Genomic DNA, 20,160 nt, shown 5'->3' with positions numbered 1-20,160 from the left:
AAAATCTTTAATTAAGGCTTTTTATATTTAGTTTGATTAGGTTTTTTTTATTTTTTTTATCAGGGCTTTGAATCAAATACCTTTAATTAGGGCTTTTGATATATAATTTGATTATCGCTTTTCTTTTATTTGATTATGTTTTTTTCTTTGATTAAGGCTTGAAATCAAATTTCTTAAATTAGGGTTTTTTATAGTTAATTTGATTATGGGTTTTTTTCTTTGATTTTCTTTTATTAGAGTTTGAATCAATTTTTTTTAAATAAGGTTTTCTATAGTTAATTTGATTAAGCTTTTCTTGTATTTGATTAGGGATGTTTTTCTTTAATATTCTTTTATTAGGGTTTTTTATATTTTTTATTATGATTTATTTGATTTTATGGCTTATTTATAGTTTATTCTCTTGTAATTTAGGGTTTTTTGTTTATTTATGATTTATTTTCTTGCATTTTAGGGTTTTATAATTTATTTATGATTTTGTATTTATATATAAAAATTTATGAATTTTTATTTTATCTCAAATTAACCAAAATTTAAACATTTTTTTCGTACTTGAATCCAGTTTGAAGCATTTATATATCAAAAAATATCAATTCTTATTTTTTCTCAAATTACCCAAATTTTAAACATTTTTTAGTTTCTAGATCCAATATGAAATTTATATCTGAAGTTAAAATCCATAATAAACTTGTTAAAATATTCATATGGTTGGGCAGATAGAGTCCAAAACAAAGTTATCTGGCTCATTATCCATGTATGTTCATGTTGTCCGCAGAATGTAAAGCAAACATTGAACTTTTGAACACAGCTTCCGTGTGTTGTCGAAACAAACATTGGATGAAGTACAATTGTTACATAACAAATATAACTTGTGTTTTGTTTGTCGTGTTCACTCGTTCTGTCCAATCTTGGACAAGCCATCATCAAACATATCCCCAGAGATAAGGCTATCTTCTATCCCTCTTTAGTTTGATACTTGAATGTCTGACCTGGTTATCTCATGACTTTAGGCTCGTTTGATCCCCCATTCCACGCCCGATTTTGGATGGTGTGGTCATTCAGAACGGGGGATCTAACAAACGATCGATGTGGTAGATGCACAAAATGTTAGTCTTTATTTTGTTGATCGAACCGTTCCACCCAACCCCCATTACATTGGCAGAGGAGGTCTAACGCTGACCCTCTCTCTCTCTCTATCTCTCTCACTTGTGTGCAGCGGTCGAGCGAGAGAGAGGACACAACACCCTGCTCTATCTTTTTTTTTTCTTCTCATCTCTCTTTCACTCCTGTGCAGCGGCTAGACGACAACACTCAGGTCTCTCTCTCTCTCTCTCTCTCTCTCTCTCTCTCTCTCTCTCTCTCTCTCTCTCCGATTTGAGCTTTGATTAGGGATCTAAATAAAAAAAATCTTTAATTAAGGCTCTTTATATTTAGTTTGATTAGGTTTTTGTTTTGTTTTTTTTATCAGGGCTTTGAATCAAATATCTTTAATTGGGGCTTTTGATATATAATTTGATTAGTGCTTTTCTTTTATTTGATTATATTTTTTTCTTTGATTAAGGCTTGGAATCAAATTTCTTAAATTAGGGTTTTTTATAGTTAATTTGATTATGGTTTTTTTTCTTTGATTTTCTTTTATTAGAGTTTGAATCAAATTTTTTTAAATAAGGTTTTCTATAGTTAATTTGATTAAGCTTTTCTTGTATTTGATTAGGGATGTTTTTCTTTAATTTTCTTTTATTAAGGTTTTTAATATTTTTTATTATGATTTATTTGATGTTATGTCTTATTTATAGTTTATGCTCTTGTAATTTAGGGTTTTTTGGTTTATTTATGATTTATTTTATTGCATTTTAAGGTTTTATAATTTATTTATGATTTTGTATTTATATATAAAAATTTATGAATTTTTATTTTGTCTCAAATTAACCAAAATTTAAACATTTTTTTCGTACTTGAATCCAGTTTGAAGCATTTATATATCAAAAAATATCAATTCTTATTTTCTCTCAAATTACCCAAATTTTAAACATTTTTTAGTTTCTAGATCCAATATGAAATTTATATCTGAAGTTAAAATCCATAATAAACTTGTTAAAATACTCATATGGTTGAGCAGATAGAGTCCAAAACAAAGTTATTCGGCTCATTATCCATGTATGTCCATGTTGTCCGCAGAATGTAAAGCAAACATTGAACTTTTGAACACAGCTTCTGTGTGTTGTTGAAACAAACATTGGATGGAGTACAGTTGTTACATAACAAATATAACCTGTGTTATGTTTGTCTTGTTCACTCGTTTTGTCCAATCTTGGACAAGCCATCATCAAACATACCCCCAGAGATAAGGCTATCTTCTATCCCTCTTTAGTTTGATACTTGAATGTCTGACCTGGTTATCTCATGACTTTAGGCTTGTTTGATCCCCCATTCCACGCCCGATTTTGGATGGTGTGGTCGTTCAGAATGGGGGATCTAACAAACGATCGATGTGGTAGATGTACAAAATGTTAGTCTTTATTTTGTTGATCCAACCGTTCCACCCAACCCCCGTTACATTGGCAGAGAATGTCTAACGCTGACCCTCTCTCTCTCTCTCTCTCTCTCTCACTTGTGTGCAGCGGTCGAGCGAGAGAGAGGACACAACACCCTGCTCTATCTTTTCTTTTTTCTTCTCATCTCTCTTTCACTCCTGTGCAGCGGCTAGACGACAACACTCAGGTCTCTCTCTCGCTCTCTCTCTCTCTCTCTCCAATTTGAGCTTTGATTAGGGATCTAAATAAAAAAAATCTTTAATTAAGGCTTTTTATATTTAGTTTGATTAGGTTTTTGTTTTGTTTTTTTTATCAGGGCTTTGAATCAAATATCTTTAATTAGGGCTTTTGATATATAATTTGATTAGGGCTTTTCTTTTATTTGATTATATTTTTTCTTTGATTAAGGCTTGGAATCAAATTTCTTAAATTAGGGTTTTTTATAGTTGATTTGATTATGGTTTTTTTTCTTTGATTTTCTTTTATTAGAGTTTGAATCAAATTTTTTTAAATAAGGTTTTCTATAGTTAATTTGATTAAGCTTTTCTTGTATTTGATTAAGGATGTTTTTCTTTAATTTTCTTTTATTAAGGTTTTTAATATTTTTTATTATGATTTATTTGATTTTATGGCTTATTTATAGTTTATGCTCTTGTAATTTAGGGTTTTTTGGTTTATTTATGATTTATTTTCTTGCATTTTAGGGTTTTATAATTTATTTATGATTTTGTATTTATATATAAAAATTTATGAATTTTTATTGTCTCAAATTAACCAAAATTTAAACATTTTTTTCGTACTTGAATCCAGTTTGAAGCATTTATATATCAAAAAATATCAATTCTTATTTTCTCTCAAATTACCCAAATTTTAAACATTTTTTAGTTTCTAGATCCAATATGAAATTTATATCTGAAGTTAAAATCCATAATAAACTTGTTAAAATACTCATATGGTTGAGCAGATAGAGTCCAAAACAAAGTTATCCGGCTCATTATCCATGTATGTCCATGCTGTCCGCAGAATGTAAAGCAAACATTGAACTTTTGAACACAGCTTCCGTGTGTTGTCGAAACAAACATTGGATGGAGTACAGTTGTTACATAACAAATATAACCTGTGTTATGTTTGTCTTGTTCAGTCGTTCTGTCCAATCTTGGACAAGCCATCATCAAACATACCCCCAGAGATAAGGCTACCTATAAACACATTCCTGGCTGACATAGGAGGCAAAAAGAATAACATAATCTGTAACTTTAGGAAGTGTCTGCACAGTAAAACAATGGAAACTCAGAAACCATGAAGATGACTGAACCAGTGATCTGTGGCAGTTTTGCTTAGCTAGGTCCTTTGGGATAGTGATTTGTGGTAGTTTTGCTTAGCTTGGGTTCTTTGGGTTACATAGATCAGGTGCAGATTATCTGCATGATGGAAGTTTCTGAAATGAAAAAACTGAGATAGAAAGCCTGGTTTTAATGAGGTACAAAAGCCGGGTTCAATTCTGCCTAGTTTGGCCATACTATTATTAATGGGAAGTGCAGGGTGCAAAGCAAAGAAAACTGCTTCTACTACCCTCTTAGGTGAAGATATATTACAAAGCAAACAAATGGAGGCCGGGATCATATTCTTTTGAAAAAGAAAAGATCATCATGCTATGAATTAGCCCTTTTTTTGTTTTTGTTTTTCTTCCTTCATACACCAGAAGTTAAAATAACGTAGAAGACACCCACAGAAAAAGTGTTCCTATGCCGAGAGGATAAATCTCCATTTTTCATCTCCCCTTCTTATCTGAGAAAACCGCTATGGACCAAGTTGAATGCATACATATTCCAGTCGAGAAAATTGTGAATCTCCATCTAATTAACAGTCAATTCAAATATTTTTAATTAGGTTTTCCCAACCAAGCGAAGACAAGCAAGCAGAAGTTAAATAGAAGTGTATGACAATTTACAGAAACATAGGTAGTAAAATATAAATCTATCTATTTTAAGAAAATAATAAGTATATTATGTGTACATCAATAGGTGAGCAAACAATATCAAGCACAACAAAGAGCAGGGCATAGATATTCAATCGGCTAGGTCAGCCAGCTAACTAGTATCAATGGTGCAAGGTCCGATACCAAGTTCTTGTGGGAGCTGGGGAAAAGAATATCAACAAGCTTAAACTATCTGCGCATGACACGGTTGCGTTCCCGCTTCCGGAACCGTTCCAGCGTGAACTCATCAGTGGCTGCTTGTCTCCGACCTCCATCTACAGTATTCTCTGAGGATTTCATCACAAAACTGCCATCATGAGTGCCTCTATCTTTGTACAGTTCTGGATGCTCTGAGAGTTAGCAAAAATAAATGTTAACATTGCAAATGGTGTCTTGAGATCATAACAGTAATAAATGAAATAAACAGAGAGAACAATTTTCCCATATTCATCCACTATAAACGAATTTTAAAATTTGGCATTTGAAAGAGAATTTCATTGAGTTGCTCACTCGATTCCCCAACGACTCATGCATTAGGTATGACAAGTTCAAGAGATGGAATATCCAAGCCATCCAAGCGGTAGAAATAAGTATTTAAGAGCACACTGGTCGTCATCAGAATTGTTTGTATCCATAGAAGGTGAATGAGAAAACTAGCCAGTTCACTAATGACTCAAACAGGGAGGAGAACTAGCAACTCTGCCTACTCCTTGACTCAATTACCCAATGCTCCTTTCTCTATGGTTCTCTGACATGTTTAGATGCAAATGAAGTTAAGAAAGATACTTCACACTTCCTGGTCACCCAAGCCTTGACTACAACTAACCTCTGTGAAGCTTTTCAGCATAATATCCTCAGATTCCCTAAACATACAGAGACACCAACAAGCAAAGACAATATAGTAGTTCAGAATACCTGGTCACCTAACCCTGAATACAACTAACCTCTGCGAAGTTTTTCAGCATAGTCACGGCCTCGCTGGAAGTAATCTGCACTGAAACTTGAAGGTATGCTTGAATCTGCTCTGGTCCGACCAATAAGCCGCTTCTCCTGCAACAGCTTCTTGGCTGCCTCTGTTTCTTCTATGTTTCTTAATTTGTATCTGCAACATTTAATGCTTCAGGCCTTCAGAAGAGTGAAACAACAGCGAAAACCCATAACAAAATCATTTAATGAAAGATCTTAAATAGCTAACATGATCTCTCATAACCTGAGAAAGAAAAAATGTCTCCAATAATATAAAAAACAGAAAATTAAATCAAATAGAGAAAAAATTCAGGAAAATGGGAAAACATGCATCTCCTGTAGAATGATCAAATCATGTTACATTATGAACAAATAGGTCATACAGAATCCTCTCAAAACAAAACCAACTAGTGAAGACAAACCTTTTTTTATGAAAGACTGCTGGGAGATAGGCTCCTTCCCGTTTCATGAATTATAGAAAGAATTGTAATCAATCTCCCAGAGGCGCATATCCAATTAATACATCACAGCATACTTGATATGACATACCAACACCGAAACATAATTTCATTACACCAGTATGGCATAGCATACATATCAGAGAAAGACACTATAATAGATCGTGGAGCTTGGATCTCAATATGAGATCCATATGGCAAGAATTTGGCCTACCAGTAAAATATATTCCAACCACAGGAAATTTTCTTTTAACAAGTTGACATAAAATACAAAAAATACATGTTCGACAAGATAAAATACAAAAATATTAGCATATCCTAACTATTGGTAAAAAATCAGCTCTGCTGATGTATGGGTAAATACCAAACTGCATATGTTTGTAAGTATGCTAAAAAAGGTATACATCCCCATGGTGAAGAGGTGATACCATGAAGTTGACAGCATAGTCACAAATAGCTGTAACAAATTGAAACCGTTAGAATGTGACAACTTCAAAAAATTCCCATAATTATCTCTATCGTGATTGTATCACAAAAAAATTGCAATAAAATTATCCTATCCTAAATCTACAAAAGCAGAAGCATGGGTAGTGGAGGCCAGAAAGTTGTTCTTTTATAACATTTCTTAAATCACATCCTTATCCTGCATTCTCATAATGGAATTATAAATTTCTTGTGTATTTTTGAATTTTTTCAAAAGTTTCCTGAACCTAAATTTTTTCATGCGTTGTTTAATCAGTCCCTTCGTAAACAAGTCTGCCACTTGTTCTTCTGTTCCAGTGAATCTAGCTTCAATTTATCTATTCTCTATCTTATTCGGATGAAATGTTGATCTACCTCAAAATGCTTTGTTCTTCTATGTTGAATGGGATTAAGAGAAATCCTAATTACACTTTGATTGTCACAAAAAAATTTGAACACGGTATTTTCTTATCCAAGTCACATATGAGGAAGTTGCAGCCATGGCTTGGTATTTAGTTTCTGTACTGGAATGTGCAATTGCTTCTTATTGCTCCATGAAACTAAATTTCTTTCAACAAAGACAATATCCCGAGACTGATCTCAGTTCATCTGGATCAAACCAATCCGCATCTAAGAAGGCCATTACTGTGACATATCTTCATTTCTATCTCTCTTATAACAAAGACCATCTCCAAGTATACCTTTAAGGTAACTAAGAATCCTTTTAACAGCCTCGCCTCCACATGACTGGTTTGCGGATAATGCATGTATTGTGAAACATGATTCATTGCATAAACATCATCTAGCCGAGTAAATGTAAGGTATTAAAGCATACCTACAATGCTCTTGTATTTGGTGGGATCATCAAATATCTCTCCCTATCACAACTGAGCTTCTGATGTAGAGGACTACGAGTCAATAAAGGCTTACTGTTTAACAAATCAATGGTGTACTTGTGTTGTGTTAACAATAACATATCCTTACCTCTATCGACCTCCACTCCTAGGAAGTATTTCAGCCTTCCTAAATCTTTCATTTTGAACTAGCGACTCAGGACGTCCTTGATTTCAATAATGTGTTCCTCCTGAATTTCCTGCAACTATTATATCATTAACATAAATCAGCAATACACTTATCCATCCTTCACCTTTGTAAATAAAGAGTGACTGATCAAGAGATGATCTACCGAATCCACGTTTTTGGATTTCAAGAGAAAAGGGCTTGCTTGAGCCCATATGTTGCCCTATTTAACCTACACACATATCTGTTAAGATCCTTTTCACTGTATCCTCGAGGTTGTTTTATATAAACTTTCTCCTTTAAATCTCTATGCAAAAATGCATTCTTAACATCCAATTGACTCAACATCCAACCATGGTTAATAGCAAGAGATAAAATAACATGTATCGTCCCCATCTTCACTACTGGACTAAGGTCTCCTCATAGTCTACCTCATATTCTTGCATAAATCCTTTTGCTACAAGACGAGCCTTATATCTTTCTATGCTGACATCTGGTTTATATTTGATCTTGTATACCCATTTTGACCCGACAACATTTTTGTCAGGAGGCCTTGGAATAATGTCCCATGTTTGACACTCATACAACTGTAAAAGTATCTCCAACAAGATACTATAATCAAGACCCAATGTTCTTGATGAAAGGACAAGTGTACACATGCACAATAAGAACACAAAGAACACTTGTGCACAAAAGCACAAATCAATCAATCTCACAAATGCACTAGAAAAATGAATAGGAGCTTTATTGAATGCTTGGGCTTTGACCCAAAGCCATAAGAAAATACAAAGGAGAGGGGCCAATTTATAGAGCTCATAGTGGGCCTTGGAGGGGCTCCACATGTAGTCGTTGGAGCTCCTCCAACGGTCACAAATGTGACCCCAAGGTACACAAAGTACATATTTTGAAAAGGAAAAAGAAAAGAAATAAAAAATACAAAATACAAACATATTCAAGAAGATGAATATGCGTAAAAAGAGAAAAAAACTGAAATACCCTTACGGCTAATATATATTTTATATATATAATCGGTAGATACATATACATATATATAATATATGTATATGTATTACCTTATATATATAAAATGGATTACACTATTTGATTACATAATTTAACACACACCCTCAAACTTAGGGCAAGATGACCAAAAGTTTGTTAAGGAGGAAATTGAACCGCGGAGCACACAAAGCTTTGGTGAAGAAATCTACCAACTGATATTCTGAGATTACGTATGAAAGATCTATAACTCCTTTCAAATACGTTTCCCGAACATAATGACAATCCATCTCAATGTGTTTAGTCCTCTCATGAAAAGTATGTTTTTTGGCAATGTATATTGCACTCTTATTATCACAACATAGCTTGGTGAGCCCTTCTATTGTGATCCCCACGTCTTCTAAAAGCTGATGAATCCATACAATTTTCGTGGTAGTAGTCGTCATGGCACGATATTTAGCTTCTGTTGAGGATAAAGATACTTTTTGTTGCTTCTTACATCTCCATGAGATCAGCGAGTCTCCTAAAAATACACAAAAACCAGTGGTGGAGTGACGGTTATTTGAGTGACCTCCCCAGTCAGAGTCAGTATAAGCAATTAATTTTAATTTAGAAGAAGGGGATAAGAATACTCTCTTATTTAATATACCCTTTATGTATCTTACGACCCGCAGAATTGCACTCATGTGAACCGATGTTGGTGCATGTTGAAACTGACTTGTAGTATGAACTGCATGAGAAATGTTTGGTCTAGTAATACTCAGATACATCAATGATCCTACAAGCTGTACGTAAGGGGTAGGATCAGAGAGAGAAATACCATCATCAATCTTTATTTTGGCTCCTACTATAGCAGGAGTTTCATAAACCTTATCATCCATAATACCTGACCTGTCAATAATCTCAGAGGCAAGTCTAGTTTGAGATAAAAGTACCCTCTATGAGAGTAAGTTACTTCAATACCCAAAAAATAAGTTAGAAATCCTAAATCGAACAATTCAAATTTATCCTTCAAAATTGATTTTATGCTTTTAACCCCTTTAGAATAACTTTCGGTTATAAGCATATCATCCACATATAAAAGCAGGCATTGTTTTTTCTAACAAATAAGGCAGTGTCAGTGAAACATGATGAAAAACCATTTTCTAACATTACGGAGTTAAACCTATCATACCAAGCCTTGGGGGCTTGTTTTAAACCATAAAGTGTTTTGCGAAAGCGAAACACTTTTCTTTTGGGAGTCTCCATTCCTAGTGGAGCATCCATATATACTTCTTCATTCAGATCTCCATTTAGGAAGACGTTTTTAACATTCATTTGATAGATGTTTCATTTGTTGATTGAGGCAACGGTGATGAGACATCGGACAGTGACCATACGGGCTATAGGGGCAAACGTTTCTTCATAGTCAATCCCATATTCTTGACTATATCATTTTGCTACTAATTGAGCCTTATCTCTCAAGGGATTCATCGCTCTTAGTTTTTACCTTAAATACCCATCTACATCCTATTGCTTTCTTACCTTTAGAGAGATCTTGAAATTCTCACGTTTTGGCTCTTCTTAGAGCACCAAGTTCATTCTTCATAGCTTCTACCCATTTAGAACATTTTCATGCTTCTTCAAAATTTCTAGGTTCTACATAAGAATGAATGGCACTAAGACAGGCCTTATATTTAGGTGAAAAAGAGTCATATGAGATAAACCTAGAGGGAGCTTTCCTAGGTCTTTCGGTTCTTCGTAGGTTCTCCTCTCTTGGAGAGACAGTCCTACTGGTGTCATTATATCTTTCAAGAGCACTTCTAAAAGTGTTTTTATCTCTATGAATATAGGTGATGGGATCTCTAGATGTTTCCTCATCGATATGTTGATGTGGAGGGGAGAGCAAAGGCGTGATAGTTTCCTCGATTTCATTATCACTTGAGTTATTTTGAATTGACTCATCATCACTTGTATCATCATCTTTAGCTAACATTTCAAATAGAAAGGAATAATCCACATTCTCATTATGAGTCTTAAGACTTTCGAAACCACTAAGATTTTTCAAAAAACTCACATTTCTGGATACATATAATTTGTCATTTTTAATATCATAACAACTAAAACCCTTTTGGGTTTCCGAATAACCAAGAAAGGCACAAGGAATGGCCTTTGGAGAAAGCTTATCATTTTTATCCGTAAGGACAAAACATTTACAACAAAAAATCATTAACCTGCTATAGTCAGGTTCCTTCTCGTATAATTTTTCAAAAGGGGAAATTTTGTTCAAATTCTTTGATGAAAGTGTATTTATGAGATAGATCGAAGTAAGGGCTGCCTCAGCCTAGAGGTTTTTTGGAATGTTTTGTGAAATAAGCAAAGTTCGAGTTGTTTCAATAATATGCCTATGCTTTCGTTCGGCTAATCCGTTTTGTTGAGAAGTTTTTGGGCAAGATTTTTTATAGAGAATACCACAACTTTTAAGATAACTCTTGAATTCATTTGAGAGGTATTCTCCTCCGGAGTCGGATCTAAGAATTTTTAAGTTTCCATTTAATTGATTTAAAATCATCATATGAAAAGTTTTAAAAGTCGAAAAAACTTCATGTTTATGTTTGAAAAAATATATCCAACAAAACCTAGTGTAATTATAAACAAAAATCACATAATATGAGAATCCTCCCTTAGATATTGTTGAGATTAAGAGGTTTTAAGTTTAAGTTTTCTTAAACTAGAGGTTATTTGATATTTAGTGTTTAACGAGGGACTTGTGTGTAAATTTTTACTTTGGCCTCTCTCTATTTAACATAGAGATTAGCCCTAATCAGATTAACGAGTTTTCTCATTTTCACTCTCTCTCTCTCTCTCTCTCTCTCTCTCTCTCTCTCTCTCTCTCTCTCTCTCTCTCTCTCTCTCTCTCTCTTGGCTTCTTTGGTAGATTTCAGAACTTCTACATGGTATCAGAGTTGTAGATCTCGGGAGCGTGATCGATCTACACCAACAAAAGGCAAAAAAAACAAAACAAAAGGGTTGGAAACAGCTGTGCACATTTAATTTTTTTTTTATAGATTTGATAACAGATCTGGTGTCTGACTAAGGTCACGACACAAATCTGTCATCAGATCTAAGGGATACGATGACTGCGTGTCATCAGGATCGGGATATGGCAGTTTTTTGAATGGTGCGCAGAAGAAACAAAAGTTTTTTTTTTGCAGTGTTGGATCTGAATGGTGCGCAGAAGAAACAATTTTTTTTTTTGGCTGTAGTGATTTATGTGTCTGGGAGCAGCTGTCGTGATTTATAGTTTTTGGTTGTCGTGATTTATGTGTCTGGGAGCAGCTGTCGTGGTTTCTATTTTTTGTGTGCTCATATTATCTTTGGTCGTGAATCTGGGTGCCGAGTTCGACGTGGTACTGCTCTTCTCAGATCTCATTTGGTCGTTCGAGCAGAATATGAATAGCAGCAGTCGTGATTCCTGTTTTTTCGTGGTTTTTTTTAGCAGTCGTAACATGTGTGCCGTGAAAGCAGCATATTAATATTGTTTTTTTTGTCGTGGGAGCAGCAGGCGTGATTCCCTTCTTTGTGGAAAGTTATTTTTTGTTTGTGGGAAGCTTTTATCTACTGTCGTGGGATTTATGTGTTGAGTACAGTTGCTAAAACCTGACCATGAACAAGTCGTCATGTTGGACGTTGTTCTGGCTTTCTCAGATCTATATTTCTGAGTTGTTTTACCAATTGTATCTGACGTGGGTTGAATAGTCAGGTGCGATCATGGTATTGGCTGATGCGTGACTGTGAAACACGCTACTTTCTGTGTCAATTGTAGCCTGTCGTGAATTTATTTCTGGTGTGGCAAACTTTGTGTAGTCGTGAACTTGACTGACATGTGATTATAAAACACGTTGTTCAAGTGAGTGAATCTGATTTTTTTTTTGACAGCTGCAATAGCATCAAATATTCAGTATGGGTGAAACTTCGAAATGTGATTCCAAAATTGAAGATATTGGGGAGTATAAGGCTTTTGTGAATCCCTTCTCGTATGGTTCTTCTGTAACGTTGAATGAAACTAACTATGTCAGGTGGTCAAGAACTTTTATGATGTCGGTATCTGGACATCGTAGAAAACATATTTTGTTGGAAAATGAACCCAATGAAAAGGTAGGAAAATACGTTACTTGGGACGAAAATAATGGCATAGTTATGTCATGGATCATGAATAGTGTTGAACCTCATATTGCAGATGGTTTAATTTATTATAATACAACCAAACAGATGTGGGACAATCTGTTAAAATGTAAACTGTAATATATATATTTTCTTTTATTATTTTCTTTTTCTATTTTTCTTTATTTTCTTTTTTAGCATCTAGTTCAATAGAAACTAGATATTTGATCCAGTCAAGTTCCTGTTGGAACTTGACTGTGCAAATAGCTGTTGGACTGTAGTCCAACAACTATAATAATAAATGTTGTTGGACTGTAGTCCAACAACTATATTAAGAGACGTTGGAATCCAACGTCTCTTTTGGAGAGGTCAAAATGAGCTCTCCTCTCTCTTCCACTTTTTTGTATATATAGGGGTGAACCCCTTCAATGTAAATAACCATGCTTCTTAAGCATTTTGTTCATAAATAAAGTATTATTTATTTTTCAAGTGTTCTTCCTTTTATACCCTTTCAAGGGTCATGCTCGTAGTGTCTCCAATAGACACTTGTTTGTGAGTTATTTGTGCATTTGTTGAAGACCACCATTTCATTACATGGTATCAGAGCTACGAAATCCTTAGATCTTGAAGTGCTTTCGCCTCGATTTCCGTGCCACGTTTACAAAAGGTGTTTCATCACCTTGTTCTTGGCTCAAGAAGATTTGTTTGAAGAAAGGCGAACTTGTGCTACAAAAATTTTGTTTTTGTATCCTCTCTTATTCCTTTGTCTACTCTTTTTCTTTTCTTTTTATTTCTCTCTCTCTCCTCCTATTTATTCCTCTCTTACCCTTGTAAAAGATGGATGACAATGATAAGATCACCATCATTCCTATGAAGCTAAATGATACTAACTATGTAATGTAGGCTTCGATTATGAAGCACCACATTTGGGGAAAAGGTTTATGGGGTATAGTGGATGGTTCCGATTTTGAACCTAAACTATCTCTTACCAAGAAAGAGGGTGATAAAGAGGTTCCTCTAACGGAAGAAGACAAGAGTAAGGCGTTAGCCACTTATGAAAAGAAATGTAAAGAATGGAGGATAGGGCATGCAAAAATTATGTCATGGCTCATCAATAGCATAGACATTAAAAAATGCTCTAGTCTAGCTAAGTGTGAGCATGCCGATAAGGCTTGGGAATACCTCAAAAACATGTATTCCCTTAAAGATATTGCACATGTATGCAATTTACAAGATAAAGTTCGGACAATGACTCAAAAAGATAAAACTATTCGAGAATATTATAATGAGTTGTCCGAACTTTGGGAAGAGTTGGCTCTTCTTGAGCCCAAATGGCATTGTGCCGAAGACATCGAGCTTCGCCAAAAGCAACTCGATATGGAACATTTCTATCAATTTGTGAATGGTCTAAGGCCGGAGTTTGAATCCACCAAATCGACCCTTTTACATCGTGGAAAAATTCCTTCTATTGTTGATACTCTAGAAGAGCTCACTATAGAGGAAAATAGACTTAGAAAAAGTACTCCAAAAGTTGATGATGACTTCGTTTTAGCTGTATCTAGACCGGGGAATCATACTCGTACTTACAAGCCGCCTCATTTTGGAAGGCAAAACGGCGACTTTGATAAAAGAAAAGTTATTTGTCATCATTGTTATGAACCGGGGCATTATAGGCCTCAATGTCCAAAGTTAAAAAGAAGAGAAGAAAAAAGAGTTGCATCTGTTGAATCTGAGTCAAAAGATCAAGATGCACCTGTGTCTATGGCTCAACTGATGGAAATCCTTCAACCTCTTCTCAAAGGGGTATCCTCCTCAACCGAAGCCTCAACTGGAGCGGCAGTTGCATCTTTCTCCGGTCCAGGTAACTTTCCTTGGTTTTTAGATTCTAGTGCTTCTTTTCATATGACCCCAAATGTTAATAGTCTATCCGAATGTCTTAAAAATAACTCAAGTGTGTCAAACGTTTTTACAGCCGATGGCACATCTCTTGAAGTAAAAGGAATAGGATGTTTTGAAAATCTTCAAAAATCCAAAAGATTTTTTATCCCAGAAGTTAGATATATCCCTAAACTTAATTTGAATCTCTTATCTGTCTCGTAAATATCTAATTATGGATGTAATATCTCCTTCTCTTCTCATGGTTGTTGGGTACAGGATCGCCAGTCAGGGAAGCTGATTGGGGAAGGCCATAGAGAAGGAGGACTTTATTACATGGACTTTTTGGAATTACCCAAGAATGCATTTTGTTATAATATTCAGAAATTAGAATTGGATTTATGGCATAAAAGGCTTGGCCATCCTCATATGCCTAAAATTCAATATTTTCCAAGTTTCGAAAAATTTTGTAATTCTGAAAATTTTTCTTGTAAAGACTGCATTCTTGGCAAAATGAAAAGGTTACCATTTCTTAGTAGAACTTTTGTTTCCTCACGACCACTTGAGTTAATACATTCGGATGTGTGGGGCCCCGCACCGGTTATTTCCAAAGGTGGTTATACATATTATGTCATTTTTGTTGATGACTTTTCTAGACATACTTGGATTTATTTTCTTAAACATAAATCTGATGTCTTTGCTAACTTCCAAATATTTCATAAAATGGTTAAAAATAAGTTTCAAAATGATATTTCTGTTTTTCGCACTGATTCAGGGGGAGAATTTATGTCCAACGAATTCAAAGACTATCTCAATTTACATGGTATTACACATCAAAGATCATGTCCACACACTCCACAACAGAATGGCCTAGCCGAACGCAAACATCGGCACATTATGGAAACTACTAGGACATTGCTAATTGCAAATCAAGTTCCAAAAAATTTTTGGGCTGAAGCGGTCCTAACTGACACCTACCTCATTAATAGGATGCCATCTTCCTCATTAAAGAATACAACTCCAATAGAAAAGCTTGTTAATTTAACTCCAGATTATTCTAGATTAAGAGTCTTTGGATGCAAATGTTTTGTTTTCACCAACAGAAATGACAAACTCTCTCCTCATGCAATCCCATGTGCCTTTTTAAGATATGCTGATAATAAAAAAGGCTTCAGGTGTTTCGATTTTCAAAATGACAAATTATGTGTCAAGAAATGTATCTTTTTTGGAAAAAGAAAGCTTCTTTGAATTTGAAAAATCCAAAGATGTCACTGAATACTCGTTTTTAATTGATCCAACTTCAAAATCCAATGAATGTGATGTTGGATGTGACCTTGACAATGATCAAAGTCCTATTGTTGTTGAAAATGATGATAATGAAGAGCAAATCCATAGGGATGTTAGTCTACAATATTCAAGACGTAGAGAGCAAAATCTTTCATGTGCATTACAAAAATACTCTGAAGTCTCACCTAGAAGAACGTCTAGAATCTCTAAACCTCCAGAAAAATTTATGTCTTATGAATCTTTTTCACCCACGTATAGGGCCGCCATTACATTAATACAATCATATGTTGAACCATCATCCTATTCTCAAGCAAAAAATCATATAGAATGGATAGAAGCCATGAAAATAGAATTGGATGCACTAGAAAAGGCCAATACTTGGACGATACAAGATATCCCTCCGGGTAAGAAACTTATAGGTTGTAGGTGGGTATACAAAGTCAAAACCAAAAGTGATGGGACCCTGGAAAGATATAAGGTCCGTTTAGTAGCAAAAGGATATGCCCAAGAGTATGGCATCGATTATGAAGAAACATTTGCTCATGTGGCCCGTATGACCACTGTTAGAACTTTAATAGCCTTGGTCTCCATTAGAACATGGTCTATCTTTCAATTAGATGTCAAAAATGCTTTCCTGAATGAGAATCTCGTTGAAGAAGTATACATGGAAGCCCCACCTGGTATTAGTATCCCTAAGGGTAAAGCTCTTCGTCTAGAAAAAGCTCTTTATGGTCTTAAACAGGCTCCAAAAGCCTGGTATGACCGATTTAGTCATGTTATGCTTGATATTGGTTTTCAAACTTGTTTAACTGACACTGCTTTGTTTGTTAAGAAATCTGATGCAGGCATCATTATTCTTCTTCTCTATGTGGACGATATGATCATCACCGGAGGCGACAAACAGGGAGTTGCAAATATCAAATCTCTTCTTAAAACTCACTTTGAAATGACTGACTTAGGTTTATTAAGATATTTTTTAGGCATTGAAGTTGCTTATTCCCCTTGGGGGTATTTGATATCTCAATCTAAATTTGCTCTTGATATTGTTTCCAGGTCTGGAATTACAGATGATAAGAAAGTAGACACTCCAGAAGTTGTCAATGTTAAAATGAAAATTGATGATGGAGAACTTCTTGATGATCCTACTCCTTATAGACAGCTTGTTGGAGCTCTTTCTTATCTTTCCATTACTAGGTCAGATATAACTCATGCGGTTCATACAGTCAGTCAGTTTCAGCATGCTCCCACCTCCGTGCACATGGGAGCGATTTTGCGTATTATTTGATACTTAAAATCCTCTCTTTCACAAGGACTCTTCTTGTCTGCTTCATCTTCATTAAATTTAATTGCATATACTGATGCTGACTGGGGAGGTGATCCCAATAATAGACACTCAACTACTGGTTTTTGTGTGTTCCTAAGTGAAACCTTAATTTTGTGGAGGTGCAAGAAGCAGCAGAAAGTCTCTCTTTCCTCCACCGAAGCTGAATACAGAGTCATGGCAACCACCACTATGGAGGTTGTTTGGCTCAGGCGATTTCTAGCGGATATGGGAGCTAAAGCAACGCAAGCTTCAAAGATGTGTTGTGACAACAAAAGTGCGATCTACATTGCAAGCAACCAGACATTCCATGAGCACACTAAACACATTGAGATAGACTGTCACTATGTGAGAGAGGAATACTTACATGGAACTATTGATCTGCTATATGTTACATCAGAATATCAATTAGCAGACTTCTTCACCAAGCCTCTCGCTGCTCCCAGATTTCACTTCCTCTTAGACAAACTTTCGCTCATTGTACTGTAAGTTTGAGGGGGAGTGTTAAAATGTAAACTGTAATATATATATTTTCTTTTATTATTTTCTTTTTCTATTTTTCTTTATTTTCTTTTTTAGCATCTAGTTCAATAGAAACTAGATATTTGATCCAGTCAAGTTCTTGTTGGAACTTGACTGTGCAAATAGTTGTTGGACTGTAGTCCAACAGCTATAATAATAAATGTTGTTGGACTGTAGTCCAACAGCTATATTAAGAGACGTTGGAATCCAATGTCTCTTTTGGAGAGGTCAAAATGAGCTCTCCTCTCTCTTCCACTTTTTTGTATATATAGGGGTGAACCCCTTCAATGTAAATAACCATGCTTCTTAAGCATTTTGTTCATGAATAAAGTATTATTTATTTTTCAAGTGTTCTTCCTTTTATACCCTTTCAAGGGTCATGCTTGTAGTGTCTCCAATAGACACTTGTTTGTGAGTTATTTGTGCATTTGTTGAAGACCACCATTTCATTACACAATCTTCGAGATACGTACTCTCAAGAGACTAATGTGAGTCGTATCCTGCAAGTCGATCAGGAGATATATAATTTACAGCAGGGAGATCAGACCTTGGCCCAGTACTATGCCTCCGTCAAAGCTATGTTTGAAAGACTCAATGCCCACATGCCTCTTTGGTGTTCGAAGCAAAAGGATCATCAAGAACAGACTATGGTTGCTCAGTTTCTTACAGGTTTATCTTCAGAATTCTCTGTTGCAAAAGTCCAAATGTTGACTCGATCAGATGTACCTACTCTTGCTGATGCATACAATCGTCTGAGTAGACTTGCGATCTCTCTTCCACAATCTCATCTTGTGTCCCAGTCATCTGCTCTAGTTGTCTCATCTGGTTATGGGCGTGGAAATATTCCGAATATCAGAGGACGCTTCTACAGATATCACAGGAGTCGGACCCCATACGTCGGAATGAACGATTTCAAAAGGTTTTGTTGTAAACATGGATCTTTGATAAAAGGGTAAACTTTTCATTTTCCCAAGAATACATTCATTACATACAAAATCTCCTTTGCAAAGGTATTTAACAAAAGGTAAATATGAAATTTTAACAATGTTGGGATGTCCAAGTCTCTTATGCTACACATGAATATTCTTATTTTGGACAACATTACAAAATTGATTCTTGGGAACTTGGAGAGAGTCAACATAGTAGAGATCTCCTTCTCCTAAAGCCTTCCACAATCAACCTCCCGGACCTGCGATCCTGTATCTAACATTTATGAAAAAAGAATTTTATATCGCAACCATGGTCCGAGAGTTGAGAAACCGAAAGTTTAAATTTAGTTTTGGTATAAATCTAATTTTTGGAATAAAGAAATCTTGTTTTTCGAAATTGCCTATTCCTTTAATTTCAAGTGATGTTCCATCTGACGTTGAGACAAAAGATGGAAAAGAGTTTTTAGAATATTCGGAAAGAGAATAAACACTAGAGTCATATGAAATAATGCACCAGAATCTAAAAGCCAAGACATCTTACCGGGAGGTGAAGAGGATGTCATAGCGGCTCCGGAAGTTCCTCCTTTGAGAAGAGGTTGAAGAGCATCCATAATTTGTTGTAAAGAGAGAGACCCATTGGAAGAGGATGGTGTTAAAAGCTTCTCTAGAACCTGCGTTGCGAGAAAGAAAAGATAGGAGAAAGATAATTGCGGCTGTCACGATTTCAATAATGAAATCATGACCTAAAATTGTGCATTTATATTTACATTACAGAGGTATGGATCCGAGTCTGGTGTATCCAGACCCGATTAATAAAAAGGGTTACATGGCTCGGCTCCTCTTGAACATAATCTTTACATGGATCGGGTCGGATCCTTTGCACCTTTTTCACCCCCCCTCAAGTTGATCATAGTTTTGGACCATGAATAACTTGCTTTTAAGCATCCAAAAACGATCCTTTGTTAACCCTTTGGTAAATATGTCTGCAACTTGTCTTTCAGTACTGACAAACTCAGGCTCAATCTCTTTTTCTTCAACCTTCTGTCTCACAAAGTGTTGGTCGATCTCAATGTGCTTGGCACGACTGTGATGTACTGGATTGAATGACATGTTGATAACACTTTGGTTGTCACATAGCAAGGTAGTGTGGGAGATCTTTTCTCCTACTTCAATTAGTAGATGCCTGAACAATGTGACTTCGGCAGTAACAGCAACCATGAATCTATACTCAGCCTCAGTGCTTGATCTAGCAATAGCCTTTTGTTTTCTACTGGTCCAAGAGACTAAATTTCTTCCAATGAAGGCACAATATCCTGATGTAGATCTTCGTTCGTCAGGATCTCCTACCCAGTCTGCATCACAATATACAGTACGTTTGTGCTCATCTTTGCCATATAACTGTGGTAAATATATCAATCCATCCCCAATAGTCCCTTTCAGATATCTAAAGATCCTCTTGAACGCTTCCATATGTCCAGTACGTGGCGCATGCATAAATTGAGACACTTGATTGACTGAATAAACAATATCAGGTCTAGTGAATGTGAGGTATTGTAACATTCCTATTATGCTTCGATACCTGGTGGGGTCATCACACAGATCTCCATCATGAGCGCTAAGTTTTTGATGAAGCACACTCGGAGTTCCTAGATATTTGTAGTCTTTCATG

At 35.4% G+C, this 20,160-nt stretch overlaps 1 protein-coding gene across 1 annotated transcript in view; it reads right to left on the bottom strand.

The window, feature by feature from the left end:
- Nucleotides 1-4,491: 4,491 nt before the first annotated feature.
- Nucleotides 4,492-20,160, bottom strand: part of LOC149826591 (integrator complex subunit-like protein) — a 161,292-nt gene continuing 145,623 nt past the window's right edge. Inside the window, exons 5-6 of the mRNA XM_090020069.1 lie at nt 5,454-5,611; nt 4,492-4,859 (exon numbers count right to left, since the gene is read on the bottom strand). Coding sequence (XP_089876195.1) covers nt 4,699-4,859; nt 5,454-5,611 — 319 coding nt within the window. The 3' untranslated portion in view covers nt 4,492-4,698. The remainder of the gene's footprint in view (nt 4,860-5,453; nt 5,612-20,160) is intronic.

Source organism: Nuphar pumila, chromosome 10 (genome assembly GCF_984573655.1).
Source record: "Nuphar pumila chromosome 10, dmNupPumi1.hap1.1, whole genome shotgun sequence".
Classification (NCBI taxonomy): Eukaryota; Viridiplantae; Streptophyta; class Magnoliopsida; order Nymphaeales; family Nymphaeaceae; genus Nuphar; species Nuphar pumila.
This window is presented reverse-complemented; position numbering and strand designations above follow the sequence as displayed.